Source organism: Cantharellus anzutake (genome assembly GCF_015039405.1).
Source record: "Cantharellus anzutake strain C23 chromosome Unknown EI90scaffold_3, whole genome shotgun sequence".
Lineage (NCBI taxonomy): Eukaryota > Fungi > Basidiomycota > Agaricomycetes > Cantharellales > Hydnaceae > Cantharellus > Cantharellus anzutake.
In genome coordinates, this window is record NW_024066953.1 from 923,496 (window position 1) to 945,632 (window position 22,137).

General features: G+C 47.6%; 3 protein-coding genes across 3 annotated transcripts; 1 reads left to right on the forward strand and 2 right to left on the reverse strand.

Annotated features, from left to right (window-relative positions):
- Window positions 1-358: 358 nt before the first annotated feature.
- On the forward strand, window positions 359-5,119 carry EI90DRAFT_3011643 (uncharacterized protein; the record flags this gene model as incomplete). The annotated part of the gene is made up of 8 exons (XM_039056488.1): window positions 359-762; window positions 1,542-1,768; window positions 1,858-2,066; window positions 2,436-3,466; window positions 3,533-3,630; window positions 3,670-3,768; window positions 4,758-4,963; window positions 5,000-5,119. 8 exons carry the CDS (start codon window positions 359-361, stop codon window positions 5,117-5,119), a joined length of 2,394 nt encoding a protein of 797 aa, XP_038922732.1.
- Window positions 5,120-5,636: 517 nt separating this feature from the next.
- Window positions 5,637-6,623, reverse strand: EI90DRAFT_3011644 (uncharacterized protein; the record flags this gene model as incomplete). The annotated part of the gene is made up of 1 exon (XM_039056489.1): window positions 5,637-6,623. One exon carries the CDS (start codon window positions 6,621-6,623, stop codon window positions 5,637-5,639), a length of 987 nt encoding a protein of 328 aa, XP_038922733.1.
- A 402-nt stretch (window positions 6,624-7,025) lies between these two features.
- EI90DRAFT_2846142 (uncharacterized protein) lies at window positions 7,026-7,292 on the reverse strand (the record flags this gene model as incomplete). Its single annotated transcript, XM_039053717.1, has 1 exon — window positions 7,026-7,292. A coding segment is annotated over one exon (267 nt), but the record flags the coding sequence as incomplete, so codon positions are not given.
- Between the last annotated feature and the right edge of the window lie 14,845 nt (window positions 7,293-22,137).

Genomic DNA, 22,137 nt, shown 5'->3' on the forward strand with positions numbered 1-22,137 from the left:
TTGTGATTAACGAAATCTTCATGTTTATTGGTTTGTCTGATGCGGTGTTGATGCAAACACCGCTGATACCTTCTTCCGCTTACCATTTTTGATACATTGATCCTTGCTGACCACCACATGTTATGGTAGGCAGGATACCAGCCTCTATAGATAGAGGCTGGGACCCGACTGACCCCTTCAATAGGAGCCCTCCATTTCAAATTGCATTAAGGAACAGATTATTACATAACTAATATAAAAGGGAACTCCCGTAATGCATATGTCCATAGTATTTATTTCATTGAATTCATTTCCTAAAATGGTATTTCTCTTTCTCGAGCTTTGTTTACCCCTCCGGTGGAAAAAGTCTACATACACAATGGATAACCAGACCTCAATGTATGCATTTGGAGGCCTCCCTCAGCAAACCCCATGCATTCGGAGGCGACTCAATCCTGGTACATCATTGGGTCAACCCCCTAAACGCAAACTTGAGACAGCTTCTGACACTCCTCAGAAGCTCCGGTCACCACGTTCACCACTCAGTGACCTCAACAATCCTTCATGCCCTGCAATAGAATCTCGCGCTTTCTCGGATAATTCTAGGAAAATAAACCCTCCTCTATCGCGAATGGCTCCAGAAGTCACCGGTGTCTCAGGTTCTAAGCAAGTTTCCTCTGGTCTGCCTCTGATAGACTTGAGCGACCGTGGAGTCAACACATTCTGCCCTTCCACCCCTACCTATGTCCTGGCGTGCAAAACCTGTGGCTCCACACAGCAACAGTATGTGCATGCAGCTGGCAGCGAAAAGCTCCGTGGCATAAATCTCGTAATGGCTATCATGCATCAGGAGAGATTGTCCTTGGGGAAGTTTCTCTATATCATTTTTGACTCCCAGAATAGGAAGGAGGTGTCATATCCATCCCCGGCCAACGACTTCCGGTACCTCCGATCCCTCCGCTCTACCTCCGCTCCTTCTCCACTAACCTTGGAGCTTCCGTATTCCGCAATCCCCTCGGTACCCCTCGATGGTCACCACCCCCTCCTTTCAATTTATTACCCATGCCTCCCTAAGTACGGAGCCCTGAAGACTTCCGGACAGCTCTGACGTCCGCTAGCGCACTCCCGCCTCCATTGGGCAATACACTCGCCTGCCCTGCAGAGCCTACCTTTGGGCCTATCCCTCCTTTCCGTTTCTGGGTTATCGCCTACCTTTCCGTTAACCCCATAACCTGACTCGTTGGTAATATTCAGTCGGCTAATGTTTAACCCCATTAGCTCCGCTCCACTCGGCTCCGCCATTTGCGGACCCATCTTCGCTGTAACCATATATATATCCAACTTGTACATAGGTTACACTTCAGTAATAAAATCGACTAGAGTTTACCCTCTTCAGTTCTGGTGGCCAGTTAGTAAGTTAGGGCACAGACATGTTTACTAGGCACAGCGCTCCTGGCATAAGTCGCTGGGGCCGAAGCCCTCTGTCATGGAGGCACTCTTTCATCTCAACCCGGTCTCTGACAGGAGGCCTTACTTTCGAGTGCACATCAAAAAGTCGACAGTTTTCTCAAGGGCAACACCAAACAAGGAACACAACCTGTTGACATTGTCAGGCTCATTGTTGAGCACAACTTTGGCCGTGACAAGGAGAAGAGGGACCGACCAACATACCACCCACTTCCATCCTTCACTTCTCATCCCCACCCTGGTGGCCTCCTAGTCAGCGCCAATCCAATCCAAGTGTTGAGTTTCTATGAGCATCAAGACTTTGCTGCAAGAGTTCTGAAAGGTCATTGAAACAGTACTTCGCTCAGAAAGTACTCAAGGAAGTGAATTAAGAGATGTCACGGTTAGCAAGCAATGAAATGCTGAAAGCAGGTGAACATACAGCACTTACATGGGCAAAAGTGACTGGCTTCTCCTTCACTGGAATCCAAGAGATAGTGAGGGAAAAGGCCCTGCTGCTGTGGTCAATTCTTACAATGGCCGCAATTGGACCAAATGTGTCCCACTTGGCAAAGGCCCGTGAAGATGCCATTGAGGGGGCAAGGGGTCGTGGAAGCAACAATGTGCGGGATCCCTGGCTGGTTTGTGTATTGGGAAATGTCAGGGCACACACCCTGACTAGCCCAGACCCGGACCCGCGTCCGGACCCGCTTCCACCCGCTGTGCTTCCCGCATGCACACACGCTCCGCACGCCGCATGCTCCAGGCCCGGTTCCTACTCCTTCATGTGACTTCCGGGTATCCCCGGAAGTTTTCCTGATATGGGGCCACTGTGGGAAGATGAGAAGTTAGCTTCCTTCTCATCTTCTTACCCACAGTAGGATTGTGCCCTGGATAGGGCTGGCCAGACCAGAGGCTGTGGACCATAGGGGAGGGTCATGGGGACCCAGGAGTCGTCCCCTGACAGGAAACTGCATTCACATACCAGGTTCTAACCCTTAGTTGGTTAGGGATGCACTGTCTCCATTCTTGTTCTGGCCTACTTCCATTGCGTCAAAGTAAACATGATGCAAACTGTGCTCGGAAACGTACTTTTCACCACCAATGCTCATTGGTCACTCCATTCCACTTTTGGGCACATGGGCCTTGTCACATCATACAGCAACACTCTTGAACGGCTACACAGTCTGGGACAGGAAAAGAAGGCAACACTGAAAGCTCTTGGTTGTATGTTGGTGGCTGGGGAAATTCAAATACATCTCCTCTATGACAACATAAATCAATATCACCGGGCTTGGAGAGCAAATCTTACCAGTCAGAATAGGCTTGAGAGTGGAACAGCGGTGACCCTCATTGTGCAACACAAAATTGATGGACACAAGAATGTGTTCAATGGACCGGAGTATGAGTGCCGAAAGTTAGAGTCTAGCAAGGAACCTATCACCTTCAAGGCCGATGTGAACCCACTACACCTTGAGGACGTTGCAATCACAAATATCCTATGGATTTTCCTCAAGTTCATACCTCACCTTCAAAAGTTCAAAAACGATGTTGACAATCTCCAATATGTGAAACATGCAAAGTGCTGCATGAAGCTGCAGAAGACCGAGTACCACCTGCTGGAGTGTTCTGGCTACAATGAAGCATCTACCCAAGGGAACCGTGATGTGGTGCTGGATGCCTTCATTCGACAACTGGGACTGAGCTGCGATGAATTGGAGGGAAGGCAGTTCCTGGTGTCAGGGGACCAAGCAACAGTTGCACGCTTGCGCACGTTACTCGAACAGACCTCACTCTGTCGCTCCTGGTTTACGACACATAAATGGGTTCTCCCTGTGATAGAACTGTGGCATCTTAAGTGGGCGTTTCTGAAGGGGATTTTTAAGGCTCACTGGGCATGTAAAGTAGGCAAGGGGGATGTTGGATTGCGCACTGCTGCTGAGGCACTCGGGTGGAACATCAATCCTGACAAAGTCGAATTTTACCCCTGCTACCGGCTAGCTGAATTGGTCTTAACAACCATGACCCTTCATTATGCTAGGTAAGTACATAATCTGTTCAACTGTTTATCGATCAGTTTGCTATCAGTCATTGATCGCTGTGACAGATGTTTTTTGCACGAGAAGGCCACAACACCCCTTGTTGTGTCAGGTGGTATCAATCGATTGCACCTCATTGAGGAGCTTCAGGAGTATTGCAAGCCAGGTTACCTGCTCTATCAATGTTCATTTACTGACTTGGTAGATCTCACGCACAACATATACACAACATACGGCACAACAGAAGCCACGACTTTCGCTCAGCACCATGACTCCACTGTTGGAGGGGCCTTCTTTAACTCTTGTATGCGAGGAACCCATTCAGCTTCTCCTTCCACATTGCCCTCAACACCCCCCCAACTGTCATATCCATACAATCCCGACCTCTGCTCCGGGCTCCCGGAACTCCGAACTCCGACTTCCGGAGCCCTACTTCCCTTCCGTCACCTTCTCCTTGCCGACTCCCAAGAGGTTATCCCACCTCCGGCTCAGACACCACCTTCGGTCCGACTCCGGAACATTCCGGGTCCGACCCCAACCTCGACACCTTCCAGACGAGTACGCAAAACCTATGCTCCCGACTCCGGACCTCCACTCCGGTATCCCGTTCACGTCTCGTCTCCGGAACCTCCGGTCTTAGCTCCGACCTCGGACTTTGACCCCACCTCCGCTTATACCCATTGTATTGGTTAGCTCATTCCATTTAATTACGTTTGCCAATATTCCGGAGTTTAACCTCCGAGTTCGGACTTTCCGGACTTACTCCGGACCTTGCAACTATTGCATTGTCCATTTCAATTCTGCTATACTCCCTCATTCCTATTTGGGCTGCTGCTTCTTTTCTATTCAGTCAGCTAGCCATTCCCGACTCCCATCCTCCTTCCTTCCTTCTTGGGCCTTGGCCCTTCATTCCTCTGAGAAACACCATTGAGTCAAACACTTGACCCTCGGTGTTGTTCCCCTTTCCATCTCCCTTTGTCTCCTTTTGTCCTACCCTTGTTCCTTTTGATTCCAGACCCCTCCTTATATACAATGTACCTAGTAACTTGTAACCTCAGTCCGAAATCGACTGGAATTCCCCCCAAGAGACTTTCCCTCTGCTAGATCCGAAATTAGGGACCCCCAGGACAACCAGCAATGGCACAGCGCTCCACCTGAGTCGCTGAGGCCGAGGTCCTTCCATGCTAAGTCTCCGATTCCATTCCGGAGTCGTCCGAATCCCCGCATTCTAACACCAACCATCTTCATCTGAGCTTGATGATGGCATCTCATTTCTCAACACCGGTGACCCAGACGAAATCAACCCTTCCCATGATTGCAACCCCATGGGAAACACTGCCCCAGTGGCTGGCAATGACCCTCCCCCCTTGGATGAACGATCCTGGGGTGACACATTACTTTATAATAACATTGTCCTTTATCGTGATTTGCTGCATCTCTATGAGCTTAACACGAGTGTACATGATGGGGATATTGGTCGTACTTTCGAAGTTATTCATGTAAGTCCCTTTAAATTTTTGAATGACAACATCCAGCAAAATCTGATGCTTCAGTGGCTCCGTTTCTATTTTTTCGGTGTCGGGTCCAATAACTATGGCAATGAGCTGCTTCAACAAGCTCGGGACTTCTGGTGGCACCTCCCCACAGCAACGTGATCAGCAATCCTGCTCAATTACCCGGTTAATCCATCTGGATTGGCTGGCCACTTTCACGAATGGGACTTACTTCAAGAACATTTGAATTTTTGGCTGAAGCGAGTTTTCAATGGGCGAAAGAATGCCTTCGACTCTTGCTTTCTCAGGGAAGCCATTTCACTTAATATTGTTGACCTCAAAGATTTGCTTCAAAGCTTCATGGGCATGATTGGACTTGCGAAGGTTCATCCAGGCCGTACCCAGGCAGACATCGAGGCAGACGTCAATTGCCTTGGGGTGTTATATCTCCAGGAGTCACAGCACCTTTATGTCACTGGTCACTCCCAGACTACGAAGTGTATGGATGGATTTGCGTTGGGGGGAGAGAAACTGTTGGCTCGTATCTTGACATCACAATAAACCTAGCTAGGCTACTTGACATCTATTTTAATTCTGGTTCTAATACCTTCATCAATGTTGGCATTGATCACCTTAGCCGTGAGTCCAACCCAATACCTCTTCTATTTACACTCTAGATCTAATCATCTTCATAGACATCCGCATTAATTGCCTTAGCAGTGAGTCTGATCTGCCGCTTTCCTGCCACATGCCTCTGACCCAATACTTCAGCTGACATGAGCTCCACTACAGGATCCCTAGTGGGCTCAAATCCACTCTGTTCATCCTCTGGTGTGACCTGTACCTGTGGTCGCTTGCATGCTTCAGTGTGCATCTTTGTTTCGGCTTTCTTCCAAGCTCTTGAATGTTTGCACTTTGCATTCCAGTATGAATTGCACACCACAGGAATGAGAGATGACTTCTCTTCCGCACTGAGGTCAAGCTCCGAAATATCCATCCACTGATCCAAGATGTCTAAGGTACGGCTTTCTGATGTTGCTTGGTGGATCGCTGACACAAGTAAGTTGAGTGCGTGGTCGGTAATGACAAAATTTGGAGGGTCCAAGTTACTGAGTTTGGCTTCCCCCCTGTGTCTTGCCCACAAGTCCTCCCTCCATTCCATCAAACACTTGAGCCCAATTCCAATCATTTCCCTCTCATACTTTGGTAAGTCATTGTTCTCCTTTGCCAACTGGACTGATCTTGTTCCGTGAGTCTTTGCTAATTTTTTAGCATACTCGGAGGACAGTTTGTCAAGATCAACAGGTGGTCCGGGGTGGCAGCCAGGTGCCTCACAGCAATTCGCCGGTTTCTGGCAGGGTTCACCATAGTATGCACACACAACCTCACGACAGCACCTCATTGGCCCTGGGTTATAGTATTTGATGATCACTGGAGAACACCCATCCCGGTACTCCTTCCAAGCTGCAAGTGTTTTCTCCGACATTTTTCGTTTCCCAGTTACAGGGTCACCATCAAAGTCCACAACATTCTCAATGCGAACTACATCAGGAGCATATATGATCGCATGTCCCCCTTGTCCATCCTGACCAGCCCGTCCATTCCATTGTGTGATCGCTTTGAAATCTGCTGGTAGGTCGAGGACAATGACATCACGCACTGCCATGTCTAATCCTACCTGTCCAGCTGTCGTTGCAACAACGATCCAAACCAATCCAGACTCAAGGTCAGCGAGTGTTTGGATTTGGTCCTCTTGTGGGATAATTGAATGAAAGGGGTAAACCCTCGCTGATGTTCCCCCTCCCACTTGAAATCTTCCAAGCTGCTGATTTAACCATTTTACTAGGTTCTGAGCAATCACGATAGTTCCAACAGCGATAAGGGTCCGTGGTATGTCATTGGGAGATGCAAGTGTGTTTGGAACAAGCCACGCTAGGTCCGGGAACTCAGTGCCAGTGATGGGATACTTTAGGGTACGTGGACAATAAATGAGGTCAGTCCGATCAATTGGGAGCGACACATCATCGAAGTGTGGTGGTATGAAACCTAAGATTTCTTGTGTCTTAGGTCATGCCGTCTTAGGGTGCAAGGAACCGGACATGGCCAGGAATGTGACATAGGAAGGGAGAAGGGAGCACAGCCTTCCTAACATCTTATAGGACTCTCGAAATCCATTCCCCCAAGGTATGACAAGATGTGCTTCGTCAATTACACAAAACCCTAGCTGATTCCGGAATGTTACAGTTTCAAGTAACTCTTTGAAAGTTTTTGTTGGGATCCTCTCTGGTGCGCATGCAACAATGTCGTACTTTCCGGATGCAGCCTCGGTCCAAAGTATGCATGGTGGAACTTCTTGTGATGCCTGGGTCAGAGATTCATCATGGATTGTCAAGAACTGTATCCCCTTTGAACAGGCTTTAGCTTCCTGTATTGTGTATTGATGTGAATTTATGCATAGAGCGCTGTTCATGTACCAACCTGGTCATCCATCAGTGCCTGTGTTGGATAAATAACTAAGGCAATTTTACGCTTCCACATGAGCTTCCGAGCAAGAACGGCAGCAAGCATGAGCAGTGTCTTTCCGCTCCCAGTCTTGGATGTAAGAAAAATATCTCTACTTTGAAAGTAGAAAGCATTCTTTGCCTGCCATTCGCGAGGCAAAAATCCGAGCCAGTGTTTGATTATCTGAACCATCCACTCCACAGTCTCACATTGGGTGTGTTGTAGTTTCTGTGTGAGGAACTGTAGCTTTTCTTCATCTGAAATCGCAAGTGTGCTGATGGGTGTCATACTAGGGCTGTTGGGATCCTCGGTCATTGCTCGATCCTGATTTCCCAAAAAGGGAAGCGACCATGGTGTTGAATCAAAGATCAGCAATATCGCTTAAGAAACTTCCATTTCTGTCTAACTAAATACAATTCTGTTCCTTAACGGAATTGGAAATGGAGGGGTCTTATTGGAGGGGTCAGTCGGGTCCTTGACTAATGTTATGGCTGCAAGCGATATTATTGATATGGGGGTTGGCAGCACAGGTTGGAAGCCTTCACTAGAGTGCTTGCCTTGCTTTGCCAAACCTGCACAGCATGCACGCATTTCAGCAACAGAATGTGTCCAATGTATTTAAGGTATTACAATTGATGAAATGGAAGAGAATGAAGCATGTAGTTTTCCAGAAAGGATGTTAAGGCACATAACGGAATAACTGCTGGATAAATCTAATGCTAAAGCTATAAGGCAATATACAATTAGTTACAGAATATGAGGAATAAGTAACCTCAGTCTCACTACAGATATGTGTGAGAACTGTGGGAAAAAGAAACTAATTCAAAAGAATGAATATAGTTTGTGGCTGCCTTTGTGGATAAGTCCGAAATAGCCAAAGAAAGAAGAAAGTGTGACTTGTGGGAACAAGTCACATGGCCTAACCAAGTAAACTTGGTCAGCCCAAACCTTCTGGCAACATCTGGAAGGGGTGCCAAAAGGCACTTGTGCTGCCCTCCAACAGCATACATCACTGCCATTCCTTCAGTTTGTAAAATGTTGGAGGAACAATCTCAAAGCCTGTATTTATCATTATTTGCATTGACTTCAACTGCCCCTCCTTTCTACAGATTACGAGCCCAGGTGGCTCACCTGGACAAGCTTAGGTATCAAGGAAGTCCACTTGACTTTTGTGGTAGTTGGTTAAAGTGCAGTTGGCCACCTTCAAATCTTTCCAAATCCTCAGTGGAGGCAGGGGCAATCCCCCATATCTTAAGTCCCATGAGGCATCCATTGAGTCCTGTGTGGCAGGCATCCTTTTAAGTCCTATACAGCATCTATTACTGTACGTACATGACCAACTACCAGGTGGGGTTTGATCTGGCCAGGGAAGTTCCCTGGGGAGTCTGGGGCTGCAGCAGCAAATGCTGCCCCTGGAATGGCACTTGTTGCACCATCGGTGCAGTTTGCACCACGTATAGTTGGAAGCCCCTTTGGGGAGGCTAGGGGTATGCGGTTGTCAGGGCACACCCCACCTGACCCAGCGCCGCACCCAGCGCCACCCTGCCCTACTCCACTCCCCCTGCACCACTCCTTGTTCCTCCTCTCCCTTTTTCTTCTTTGTTTCTATTTCTATTCCATGGTCAACTTCCCTTTTCTCTATGTATCATCACACACCTAATACTGCTCCCCCGATCGCTGCACCCACTGCATGCATGTCAGGGACAGCTCCGAAAGCGGCAAGGTCCTGGCATGTGGGACTCGGTGGGACGAATAGCAGTTGTGCGTAGTGGCGATCCCGTTGCGGGGTGAGTGTCCCCGACCACTTAGTCTGAAGTGGGAATGTGAGAAGAAGGCTACTTCTTCGGTTCCCACCCCAGCTGTTAGTATATACATGCGGGATTGGTCACGTGGGGTGTGCCACATCACCCTCACACACAGCTGTGGTTCTCCGGGTGCCTCTGCGGGAGATCCTGAGAGGGCCCGCTGTGGGTGCGGGGTGGGTGCAGCGGCGGGAGCGGCGATGTAGGGATGGTAAGATACAGGAGGGGAAATGGGCATGCACGCTGGTGGTACATTGAACAGCAGGAAAGGTGGTCCATGTAAGAGAGAGAGAAGGAAAGAAAGAAAGAAAGGAAGCGGTGTGGAGCAGGGAAGTGGAGTGGGGGTCGGCTGGGGCATGCCAGGGCATGCCCTGACAAGGACATAGTTTGACGTCTCTGGAAATGTTTCCAGAATTTCATAAGGCCCTATATATGGGGGCTTTAGTTTGCCTGCCCTCCCTTTGGGTAGGTTCAGCTTATCTGTGGATAAGTATGCAAGCTTGCCTTTTCTCAAAGGTGGGTCCGGGTGTCTTTTCTTATTTGCCTGGATTGTTTGAGCAGCGCGATTGTGTATTATCGCATCGTGTGCTGCCATGAGGTTTTCCTTCGCCTTCTGGGCAAAGTCGTTCACTCCCAGGTAGTCCGAGGGTGGTGCTGTTGGGCACATCTTTGGCATGTGTCATATCCATCCCCGGCCATTGACTTCCGGTCCCTCCGATTCCTCCATTCCAACTCCGCTCCTCCCTCACCAACCTCGGAGCCCCCGTTATTCCGCAATCCTCTCGGTACCCCTCGATGGTCACCACCCCCCCATTCCAATTTATTACCTACGCCTCCCTAAGTACGGAGCCCTGAAGACTTCCGGACAGCTCCGACGTCCGCTAGCGCACCCCTGCCTCCGCTGAGCAATACACTCGCCTGCCCTGCAGAGTCCACCTTCGGGCTTATCCCTCCTTTCCGTTTCTGGGTTATCGCCTGCCTTTCCGCTAACCCCGTGAACCGACTCGTTGGTAATATTCAGTCGGCTAATGGTTAAACCCCGTTAGCTCCGCTCCGTTCAGCTCCGCCAATTGCGGAACCGTCCCCGCTGTAGGAGAAATAATATTCAAAGAATAAAACAATGATCTATCAGAATAGTCAACGAACAGGTGACAAGTTCAGACGTTTAACAGATCTCATGATCTTTATGAGACTGGACAGACATTAGAAGATCATTATAAAATATCTACACCCATGTAGTATGAGATTTAATCTACTACAATCATGCCTAGAACTTGACATAGGTGTAATATTCAAAGAATATATCCCTACAACAAGAAAATAGCACATAGACGGCAGAATAAGAAGGAACATTGGGAAAGAAATGTAAATATCTCGGGAACCAGTAAACTTTTGACTGTAATCTTTTTACCATCTGGAAGGACTGTTTCTTAACTTTATCCACGGTTTTGTTTCATTCTAAAAGCTTCAAAACTGACGGAGATATCGCTCAAACGGCGAAACACCTTATAATTCATATATATTTATTTGCTAATTCTTACAAAAGGTAATGTGACTCAAGGGAAATATATTGGCGCCCGGAAGTCTGGCGGACCGAATACCATATGATAGAGTATTCCCCGGCGCGGGCGGACAGTTTTTGATCGCATCAGAAGAGGAGAAAATGCTAAAAAACCGGATCTTGTATATTTTCCCATGATTCATCAAAACTTTTTGATTTTAAGCCCAAATAAATCGGAACAAAGGAATGATTGATGATCTGGATCTCGGATCATAAGCATGAAGTGATTTAGAAGTCCGCGGATCAGTTAATTAATTGGGAAGGCTCTAGAACATTAGTAATGATGTGGCTTCACAAAAAGGGGTCAATTAGAGAACAGTCTAGAAAGTTCCTTTATAGCCGAGTCATTTCTAAAGATAACCGTTCGTAATTAAGGCGGTGTAGAGCATAGCTTCAGCGCTACAAGATCCCGCTGAGATCGGCCCAAAAGACAAAGAAATGAATTACTTATTGCTGAGTCATGTCCTAAGTCCATTATTAAGCTTACACAGCCCAACCCCCTATATCATTCTAGAACTATCTATAATACAAATGTAGCACATGTAACTAGTGCAAGGCGTGGGAGTAGAGAGGCCTCTGAAAAGCATAAAAGGCCACCGCTTCTGCCCCCTCTCAAACCTCAGGTAGAAATAAAAGTTTAATTCTCCTCACCAGTGGTTGGTTCGTTTGCTCCAAAAGATAAAAGCAAATATTTGTTGTTAGCTAATATAAAACTAACACGTCACTCTAAGCGTGAGTTAGGGTCAGTTAGACACAGCTGAACAAAAGTGTCATAGTGAGAATTAGTGAGAATTTGGTGGAGGGACTTCTTAATTGAATAATCTCTCAGCAATACTTGGTTATCACACCACAGGAGAAAAGTGAGCGATCCTGAACCTGCTAGATAACTAGCACGCACTCTAAGCGATAGAAAGAGCAGTTTGGTCACTCCTGTATTGAGTAACATTTATTGCGGAATTATTTTATTAGCAGTTTTCCTTCAGTAAATTATCAGGAAAATCACATCCTACTGAAAAGTGGTAAATATAGGTGTAATATTGACTAGAAATCATAGTAAAGTCAATATAGAATTTTATCCGTAGACGATCTATACATCAGGTGAGATCGTTGGGGGGTGTTTATTGTTGTTTAGACAGTGAACAATCATATATTTGGCAACCAAAACACGGTCAGTATGCAAATCAGCACAAACTCTAATATCGTTATTGGACGTAGGAAACTGGTTACATAAGGTGATCCAGCTCCGCTCCTTCACCGCTGTAACCATATATATATCCCACTTGTACATAGGTTACGCCCCAGTAGAAAAATCAACTAGAGTTCCCCCCTAGGTTCTAATTGCCAGTCAGTAAGTTAGGGCACGGACGTGTCACTAGGCACAGCGCTCCTGGCAGAAGTCGCTGAGGCCGAAGCCCTCCATTACGGAGACATTCTTTCGTCTCAAGTCTGGTCTCTGACAGCATGTGGCCATAGATTAATTTGAACAGGGCAAATCCTGTCGATGTGTTCGAGCTCGCATTGATTGTGAATTCTGCCATCAACAGCTTCACTGCCCAGTCATGTTGATCTGGTCTGACCATCACACGTAGTATCTGTACTACTTTTTGTATCATTCTTTCCGCTTGGCCGTCACCTTGTGGGTGGAATGCAGTTGTGAATTTCAACTGCACACCGAGTATTCAGTGTAGTTCATGCCGGAACTTTGACATGAATTTTGAGTCTCGGTCTGATATGATCGAGTGTGGTAGACTGTGAAGCCTTACAACTTCACAAAGGAATATGAACGCTAGTTCTAATGTGTTCATTGTTGTTTTTATTGGAATTAGGTGGACGTTGGACATCAACCTGCAGATGATTACCCGGAGGTAATCATATCCCAAGCTTGTTGGGAATGGACCTGTGAAGTCCATGGCTATTGATGACCATGGTGTTTCTGGGGTTGGGAGTGGGTGAAGCAGTCTGGGATTTCCCCTGGTGCTTTTCTTTGTTGTTTGACAAGTTCCGCAAGACCTGCAGAACTTGTGGGTGTCCTTCCTCATCGACTTCCACCAGAAGTATCGATGGTGGGTTTCCACTGTTTTTTTGGATCCTAAGTGTCCAAGTGTTCCGTGGATGTTTTCGAGGATTATTCCTTGAATGGACTTCCTTTTGTAGTTTCCTTTCGGGACTACTATTTGGGTCATCCCTCCTTCTCCAAGTCGGGTTATCAGCCCATCTTTTATGGAGAAGTTTTTGAAATTCCCCGGGTTCTCTAGGATTTCCCGGTGGATCTGGCTTTGCGTGTATCCAGATTTTATTGCCTCAATGAGGTCTTTTCCTTCGAATTGTTTTCGAAGGTTCTCTTCTGGAATTATGATTTCTTCCAGGTTTTGGGCACTCCCCCCTAGAGCTTCCTCTAGGGTGTTTCTCACACATATTGCTGCGAGTCTCTTTTTCTCTGAGTTTTACTCAGAGTACTGCTTAGCAGCAGTTCTTCGTATTCCTTGACTCTGTCAGGGATAATATCTTCTGCATTTTTATCCAGATGGATATCTGCCGACATGTAGTCATCGAAATGCAGATCCTCGTCAGTTGATGAGTCATAGTACCATGAGAGTGCATCTGCCACTTTGTTCTTGTGGCCTTCCACATATTTTATTTTGCAATTAAAGCTTGTGAAGAAGGCTTGCCATCTCAGGTGTCTACCTGAGTTGTGGTTTTTTGCTTTGAAATATTCCAAAGCTTTGTGGTCCATGATTACTGTGAATTCACGGCCTCCCATGAGATCATCTTGCCATCTCATGAGTGCCTCGAGGATGCCCAGTGCCTCGAGCTCGTAGGTGAAGTACCTACATTGTGTGTTGGTGAACTTTTTGGACATGAATGTGGCTGGGGAGCAAGTCTGCCACTTTTTGCCTTGTCCAATTAGTGCACCCATGCCTGCTGGGCATGCGTCTGTTATGACCCAGACATGGAGTTTGCTCCTCTCTTCTTCCAAGAGGCTTTCCAGTGGATTCCACTGGACAGGCTTCAGGATCGGAGCCCTGCATGCGAGATGTTTAATCTCATCAAAGCATTTCTGGTGGAGTGGTGTCCACCTGAATGTCTGCTTGTTTGAGCAGATTGTTTGCAGTGGCCCTGTGTAGCCACTGATGTTCAGCATGAATATTGATAGGTATTCTACCATTCCCAGGAATCTGAGGACTCCTGTGTGGTCTGCTGGCTCTTGCCAGTTGCAGATTTTTTCCATTTTATCTGCTTGAGTGTGGATGCCTTGTTTGTCCACGCGGCTTCCTAGGACATCTAGGATTGGAGCAAATGGCTGGAATTTTTTCCAGCTTATATAAAACTTCGCCCCCTTGAGGCAAGTGAACAACCACAATAATGCTTTATTGTGGTTCTCCACCGAGGTTGTGCTGGTGAATATATCATCAAACCAGACGTGTAAGCATCTGCCTACTTCTCCTCATAGTTCCCAGGTCAACGTGCACTGGAAAGTACAGGGAGTGTTGCAGTCTCCTTGCTGCATCATGTTGAGTTGTACGTCCCATGGGGCATAGAGAATGTTGTCCTATGGACATTGTCTGAATCCACCCATATTTGTTCATATGCATCCGACATATCGATCTTAGATCGGTATGTTGCTCTGGCAACTGATTCTTGGATCAGTCACATGTCTGGCATTGGTGTGATGTTGAGGATCATGTTTGAGTTACAATTCCTTGCGTCTATTACCATGTGCAAAGATCCATCTGCTTTGCAGATACACAGTAGCGGGCATGCTTGCTCACTGCTTGTGGGATACCACCATCCTGCTTTTACATAGTGATCTATTTTAGTTGCTAGTGCTTCCTGCAGTGCTGCAGGACATCTCGGGGTGTTTTCCCGAAATTTCTTGTTTGGATCCTTTAATGGGATTCGATGGTTCACCTCCCTCAAGGGAGGCATTTCTAATGGTGCTGGCACCATTACAGTTTCGAATTTCTCTCTCCACCACTCCCTGAGTATTTTGATCTCGGGGTTGTTCATGGAGAGACCTTCCAGATGTGGTACGTCTGGAAGTTCTAGTCCTTTGGGACTGGGCCAACCTTCAGGGTACTTTCTTTTGATTACCCTGAGGTGTGTTTTAATCCTGCCTCCCTGTCAGGGGGGCTTCTTTTTTGGTTGTTCTTGAGCTCTTGCTCAAGTTTTCCATCCATGTGATCTCGTCGCACGGTCTTCACTGACTCCAAGGTATCTATGTTGCCCTTGTTCACTGTTCTCACTTTGTGGGACTGGAAGTCTAAACTTATCTGGTTTTTGTTTAACCAGGGGGTGCCAAATATGGTGTCATATCTATCGATGTTAATTACATCAAAGTAGTGTTTTTCTATGTGGCCATTAATCTCAACGTCTGTGTTTGTTCCAAACAGGATCTGTGATCTTGTTCCTTTCATCCCCATTTGAAGGACAACTGGGTTCTCCAATTGGAGAATTGGGATATGGACTGCATGGATGAAGTCCAGCGATATAGCATCCATTTCGGCTCCACTGTCAAATAGCGTGTAGGCTTTTATGATTTTTATGTGAGCCATCAGCATTCTCTTTGTTGAGAGCAGTCTGTTTGCAGGGTATTTTCCCATGTCTTTTGAGATGCAGAATTTTGCATCAAACAAGGGGGTCTGGGTTTTGATGGACTTTTGGTCCTTCTTCCCTTTCTCCTTGTTTTCCTTGGGTACTTTGGTGTATTTCCCCAAGGCATCTCTTCTTGGTGCTTCCACCAAGGCTTTGGTGACTTTCTCATCTGCTGTGTTTTCTAACTGGTGCACTACTGCCAGTTTGATTCTATAATTTATGTTGTTGTGATCGATGACTGACATTGGGTCCATCCTTATGGTCCTGACATTGACTTCCTCACCCTCTGAGTTGGGTGAGTATTGAGGTCCCTCATATGGGTCCTCTACTTTGAAGCTTGATGCTCCAGAGTTACAGTGCCCCAAAAAACCGTTGCAATGTTTTGCACTTGTCACGACCGTGCATTCCAGCCTGTTAGCCACCTGTCCTGATGCTGCCCGAGCCTGTTCCCACTATGCGAGCGTGAGCGCAAGCCCTGACCCCAGCCCTATCCTCCATAAGGACTCCCTGCTCACTCCCCTGCTTGCCCCTAGGCTCCCCTGCACCTGGCCGACTTCCCCACAGCCACACCAACCTTCCCACCCTGAGTCCGCCTCCGGCACCATGCCCAGCACGACTCCTCTACCCCGCCCACTTGGCCCCTACAGGGCCACTACCATTCCCGTGCCCGACTCCAGCCCAACTCCGAGTCCAGCACCACTACGATACCATCGCCGCTATCGCAGCCCTACACTCCTTCCTTTATTTATCTGTTATTGTTTGTTTTGACCCTCAGTCATTGCTGGCTGCTATGCAGCCAACCCCGCTCCTTATTCTTGTTTGCTTCCGGACCCTTCGGCCTTTGGCCCAGGTCCGCTTCCATTCATTCTTTCCTCCTATATATATCCTGTATACTACATTATAGTACTTTAGCTCTAATATTGATGTGACCACGACCCCTAAGTCCTGACCCCAACAAGGCAACCCCAGTGAGTCTGAAATGAGGGCCAAGAGACAGCTAGGGGGCACAGCACTCCCTTTAGAGTTGCTGAGGCCAAATGCCCTACCCTCGGGCCTTGTTCGAGGCATCGTGGCCATCGTGGCCTATAGCAGCCCACTAACAGCAACCTTCGGTGCCGACCCCAGACCAGTGTCTAACAGCACTGTTACGGGGATGGGGGAAATTCCCCATTCCTCGATCCGTTCTTATAGAGGGATGAGTGAGGTCATATCTGGTCTGTACCATAACAGGATATGTAATCGATGAGTGATCCCAGTCTTGCCTGGGGGTGGACGATCGAGTTCCCATCGATCGCGATTGGTGATGTAGTGAGCTATTAAGGGATTGATAGTAGGTAGTCGGAGATGCCAGGACGGACGGGTCAGCCACGGGTACTTGGCGCTCCTCAATGGAGCGTACTGTGTGCGAGGTCGCGACTTGTGAGATGGGTGAGAACTTCATATAGTTGCTATCGGGTACTTGGCGTTTGCAGTGCGAACGTACCGGTAGCGGGTTGATGTCATAAGCGTGCAATGAGGACTGACTAGTAGGGCCTTTGGCGTTCCCAAAGGGAACGTACCGTTGGCGGGGAAACATGATGACTGGTGAAGGAGGGAACAGACGGTGGATGGGCGGCGACTTGGTGTTTGCGTAGCGAACGTGCCGGCATCACGGGAAGATGGACCTCAAAGTATTCACGATCTCCAAGATCGTGAGGTGACGTCGTATGTTGAGTACTGGGGGGAGAGCGGAGTGATGAAGACCCATAGGGTACAGATTCAGTAGGACGATACACATGTCGAGAGTCTTCGACTCTCGACCTCGAGTTCTCGCGGCGAGGGCCGTTAGAGGACTCGATATAACCAGACTTATAAGACATATTGAGAGTTGTACAGTCACATGGGTTCAGTTGAGTCACAGGGAGGGTTGTTACAGAAGACAGTACACAAGATAGTTGTAGAGCAGTTGTTAGTTAGCGGGAACCGCCTTCAGCGGTTTCCGTACATGACGCGTGACTATCTACAAATGGTAAGGTTGCGGGAAATCCCACGAAACACAAACAACCTTGGCCAGCACCAAAACCCCAATGGGGAAAGCTTTGCACGAGGGGGGGAAAGGGGTAGAACAGGTAAGGGGAATAGGGTAGCGGGATAGAGGACGGAAAGGAAAAAGAGGGGAGGAGCGATAGAGAGGGGAAGTCTTTGACCATGCGACGGATATGGTCATTGGAGACTCCGTATCCGTAACAAGCACTCTTGACTCCAAGAGCTTATTAAACAATGGGAAAGGGTTCTAAAATTTCAAATAAATATGTTAAACATGTGTTAGTATCCTGTCCATAACTCCACCAATTACGTAAGCAATATGTCCATTTTTGGTAAAGTTATTTACTTTACAAAGAACCCATGTCATTGCAACGGTTTTTTGGTGTGCTGCCAGAATGGACTAAAACTGGAAATATCATGTGATAGGTCATGTGATATTGTTTACTATACACACTAGTAAACAAATAAACATTGCTGGAGCATAAATACACATGGATTTCAAGCTGTAATCCCCAATTCTAAAATGCATCAATTGGCTACTTTGAAAATTGAACAAGTGCTTTTTCTCATTGATTCTGGCCACAGTGCTTATCAATTACTGCTGTCCACCATTCCACTGTTACCCATATTTGGTCTAAACATTGTCCTGACACTCCTAAGCCCAGTGGTGGTTGCCCATCTAAGCTCTCAGACACCAATATCTGTCATGCACATCAGCAAACCTGGATGTGGAGGCCTGAGAGCTCATAGAGCTCATAGAGCTCTCAGAGCTCTCAGAGCTTCAGTACTTTGAAATTGCAGGTCCCCTTCTCTGAGAGCTCCAAAAAGTAGTCAAAGCTCTGAAAAGTCGTCAAAGCTCTGAGAGCTCATAGAGCTATATTTGCACACAGGGGACTATTATCTATATGAGCTCCCTGAGTGTTTAATTTACCCGATATCAAAATTAAAATTTAAAAGCATTGACTATGGCATCATGTGACTAGCCATAGCCAACTCCCTACCATACAAGGGACTGAACAAACTCAGCTTCACTTTCAGCACCAATGCAGCACCAGACACCAAGGGTATGTAGCCCATCAATATATAGACCAAATTTAGGGATATAAATGCAGTTAATCTGAAATTACTTAGGGAAAATGTGGGAAAATGAGTGGGGGGGAAATGGGGGGGAAATGGGGGGGAAAATGAGGGGAAAATTGAGGGGGGAATGGGGGGGAATTGGGGGGAAATGAGGGGGGAATTGGGGGGAATGAGGGAGGAAATGAGGGAGGAAATTGAGGGGGGAAGTTGGGGGAAAATGGAGGGGGGGAATGGGGTGAAATTTGGAGGGGGGAATGAGGGGGGGAATGGGGTGAAATTTGGAGGGGGAATGAGGGGGGGAATGGGGTGAAATTTGGAGGGGGGAATGAGGGGGGAATGGGGTGAAATTTGGAGGGGGGAATGAGGGGGGAATGAGGGGGAAAATGGGGGAGGAAATGGAGGGGGAAATGGGGGGGAATGAGGGGGAAATTGGGAAGGAATGGGGGGGGGGGGAATGAGGGGAAATTTGGAGGGGGGAATGGGGGAGAAATGGGGGGGAAATTGAGGTGGGAATTGGGGGGGGAATGAGGGAAAAATCGAAGGAGGGGATGGGGGGGAAATTGAGGGGGGGGATGAAGGGGAAAATGGGAGGAAAATGAGGGGGAACTGGGGGGTTTCTGAAAACTTGAAAAAAAGTCAGGGAAAATTAAGGAAAATTCAGAAAATGGGGGACTTTCTAAAAAAGGAGAATGTCCAAAAAATCAGGGGGAAAATCAGAAATTTTGGGATAAGTTAGGGAGAGATATTTCAGGAAATTAGGAATAATTGGAAAAAAAATTAATTCACTTTTTTGATAATTCAATGTGCATTGGAAAGTGCCAAAGTGGGGCAATGTAGCAATGTATGTTTCAGTGTTAGAAAAGTCTCCCACCATGTTTTGGTGAGTGTCAGGGCACAGCCCCTCACTATTCCACAATCCTGCATGCATGCAGACCCATGGGAAAGTTCTGGGTAAGTTACTCACCCAGAAACCATCACAGCCACAACTGTGGGAACTTTCTGGGTGAGCAGCTCGTTCCCACGGGGGGGGGGGGTGCCATTTATGGGGAGTCAACAAAGAGCTGAAAACTGTATAGTTCCTGGCTCCCATTTGTAGAGGAGGTTGAGAAGGTTTAGCCCCCTCAGTGAGTTTGAGGATCTCGGACTGGGACTAGATACCCCAGCGACTAGGAGGATCCCCCTGGGCCCATCACAGAACAAGGGCTGGGCCCTGACAGTGAGCCAAATAACCATGGCTTTTTGACCATGGGAAATTTGGTGTCAAAGGCTTGGATGATATCTGAAGAATACATCAGCTTTTTGTTTGCTTTATTTTCAATTTACTTCATTTGGAACACTTTGTTAAAACTGATTTATACCCTACATAACATGCATGGTTACATTGCCACACTTTGGTGCTTTCCAATTCACATAGAATCATCAAAATTGGTTGAGTTTTGAGCAAGAAATGAGATGAAAGATAAAGTGCAAATTTTTGAATTTCAGAGTTTTCCTCAAATTTTGTAAATAGCAATAAAAAATAAGGTGCTGATTTTAGTAAACACAAAAGGTATATGAGCTCTATGAGCCCACTGAGTTCATAGAGCTCATAGAGCTCATAGAGCTTTCAGAGCAATGACAATGGCCATTTTACACACATATATATCCATATTATCTTTGCACTACTGGTGCCAAAATAACTAAGCAGATTTCATGGAGATATGAAGACCATCCATGATTTAAAAACAAAAAGCTCTATGAGCTCAGTGAGCTCATAGAGCTCATAGAGTGTTTCAAGTAATGATGCTGGCCATGGAATATGCATTTCCAAAAATGTATATACATATTATCTTTGCACTTCTGCATCCTTAGGAGAATAAAATCATTCAAACATTTAATTTTCTCCACCCAATGTGTAGAGGGTGCACAGCAAAAAGACTCATAAAAGGAAGAACTACACTACTTACCTGAAGTGGAAAACGTGAGAAGAAGGTTACTTCTTCAGTTCCCACTTCAGGTACATTTATGTACATGTGGCTTGGGTCACATGACAGGTGCCACATCATCTGTGGAGAGAGCCGCAGCCATCCGGGTGTCCCCATGGGGGATCCTGAGGGAATCCACTGCAGGCACGCATGCTAGGCATAGCGGGGAGTTGTCCGGGGTGTCTGAGCTGGATGGGTTAACAGTACAATGATACAAGGGAAGGTGGTCCATGTATATAGAAAGAATAAACAGAAAGGGAGAATGAAGTAGAGCAGAGAGAGGAAGGAGAGAAAAGGGAAGAAAGAGAAGGAGGGGAAGAGGGGGAAGGAGGAAGGAGAAGGATGGGTAGCGGGGAAGCAGGTGAGGTGGGCCCGGGTCAGGCTGGTGTGCCCTGACATCACCCCCTCCTTAAGCTGCTTCGCCTTGAAGCAGCCAGATGGTCCTCTCTCTCTCTCCCTGGGGCTTGGGGATGCATCCTGTGGAATTCCTCGATCCGGTCGGGGGCATGGGCTAAGTGGTCCCATTGGAGCCATTGGTTCTCTGAGCTTGGCCAACCAACGAGCTTTACCAGATACCAGAGTTTCTGGCATAGCCACTTAGAGTCCAATACCTTCTCGACCTCATACTCTTCCTCTCCATCTACAAGTTCCGGACCTGGGTGGGGGTCAGTGGGTCGTTCTGGGATATCATCTGGGCGGTGTGGTCTGACGTTCATTACAGATACAACTGGGTGGATTCCCTTCTGCCGTGCAGTAAGTTGGAGTTTGACAGCAGCAGGGGAAATGACTTTGATGATCTTGAAGGGGCCAAGCCATTTGTGGTCCAACTTTTTGGTTGGACGGTCAGTCGTGTAATTTTGCGTGCTGAGCCAGACTCGGTCGCCTTCTTGGTACTTTGGGGCTGTTTCACGGTCTCGGTTGTAGTAATGGGCCATCTTGTCCACTGCATGTTCCAGTGCAGCCTTCGCCTCCTCTTGCATTTTCATCATCCTTGATGAGAACACGTCGGCAGCTTCCACCTCGGATGTGCATGTGGGCTCTGTCCCCATCCTGGGGTGTTGGCCGGTGTCGAGTTCGAAAGGAGTTCGGTGGGTGGATGAGTGGATGCGGTTGTTGTAGGAGAATTCCGCCAGCGGGAGCCAGTCTGCCCAGTCATCCTGTCAATGGTTGACAAACACCTGGAGATAAGCTTCGATCTCTTGGTTGACCCACTCAGTCTGTCCATCTGTCTGGGGGTGGTAGGGCGTTGAAGGGGTCAGTTTGATGCCTAGAAGGTCTGCGAGCTCTTTTGAGAAGCGAGAGACGAAGGCACTCCCTCTGTTGCTGAGGATCTTCTCTGGGAGCCCATGGTGCTTCCAGACGTGCTCTAGAAAGAGCCGTGCGATACCCTCTGAGTCTACGGTCATCACGGTGGGGACTGCATGGATATGCTTGGACAGGCAGTCTACTACCACCAGGATGGCGTTATAGCCCTTGGACTCTGGGAGCTCTCCCACCATATCTACTGAGATCACCTGCCAGCGATGGGTGGGGACCTTGTTTGGGGTGAGCTTCCCAACTTTTCATGAGGGGAAAGATTTGACGCGGTTGCAGGTGTTGCACCCACGTACGTACTGCCCGACATACTCTGCCATCCGGGGCCACCAGTAGTTG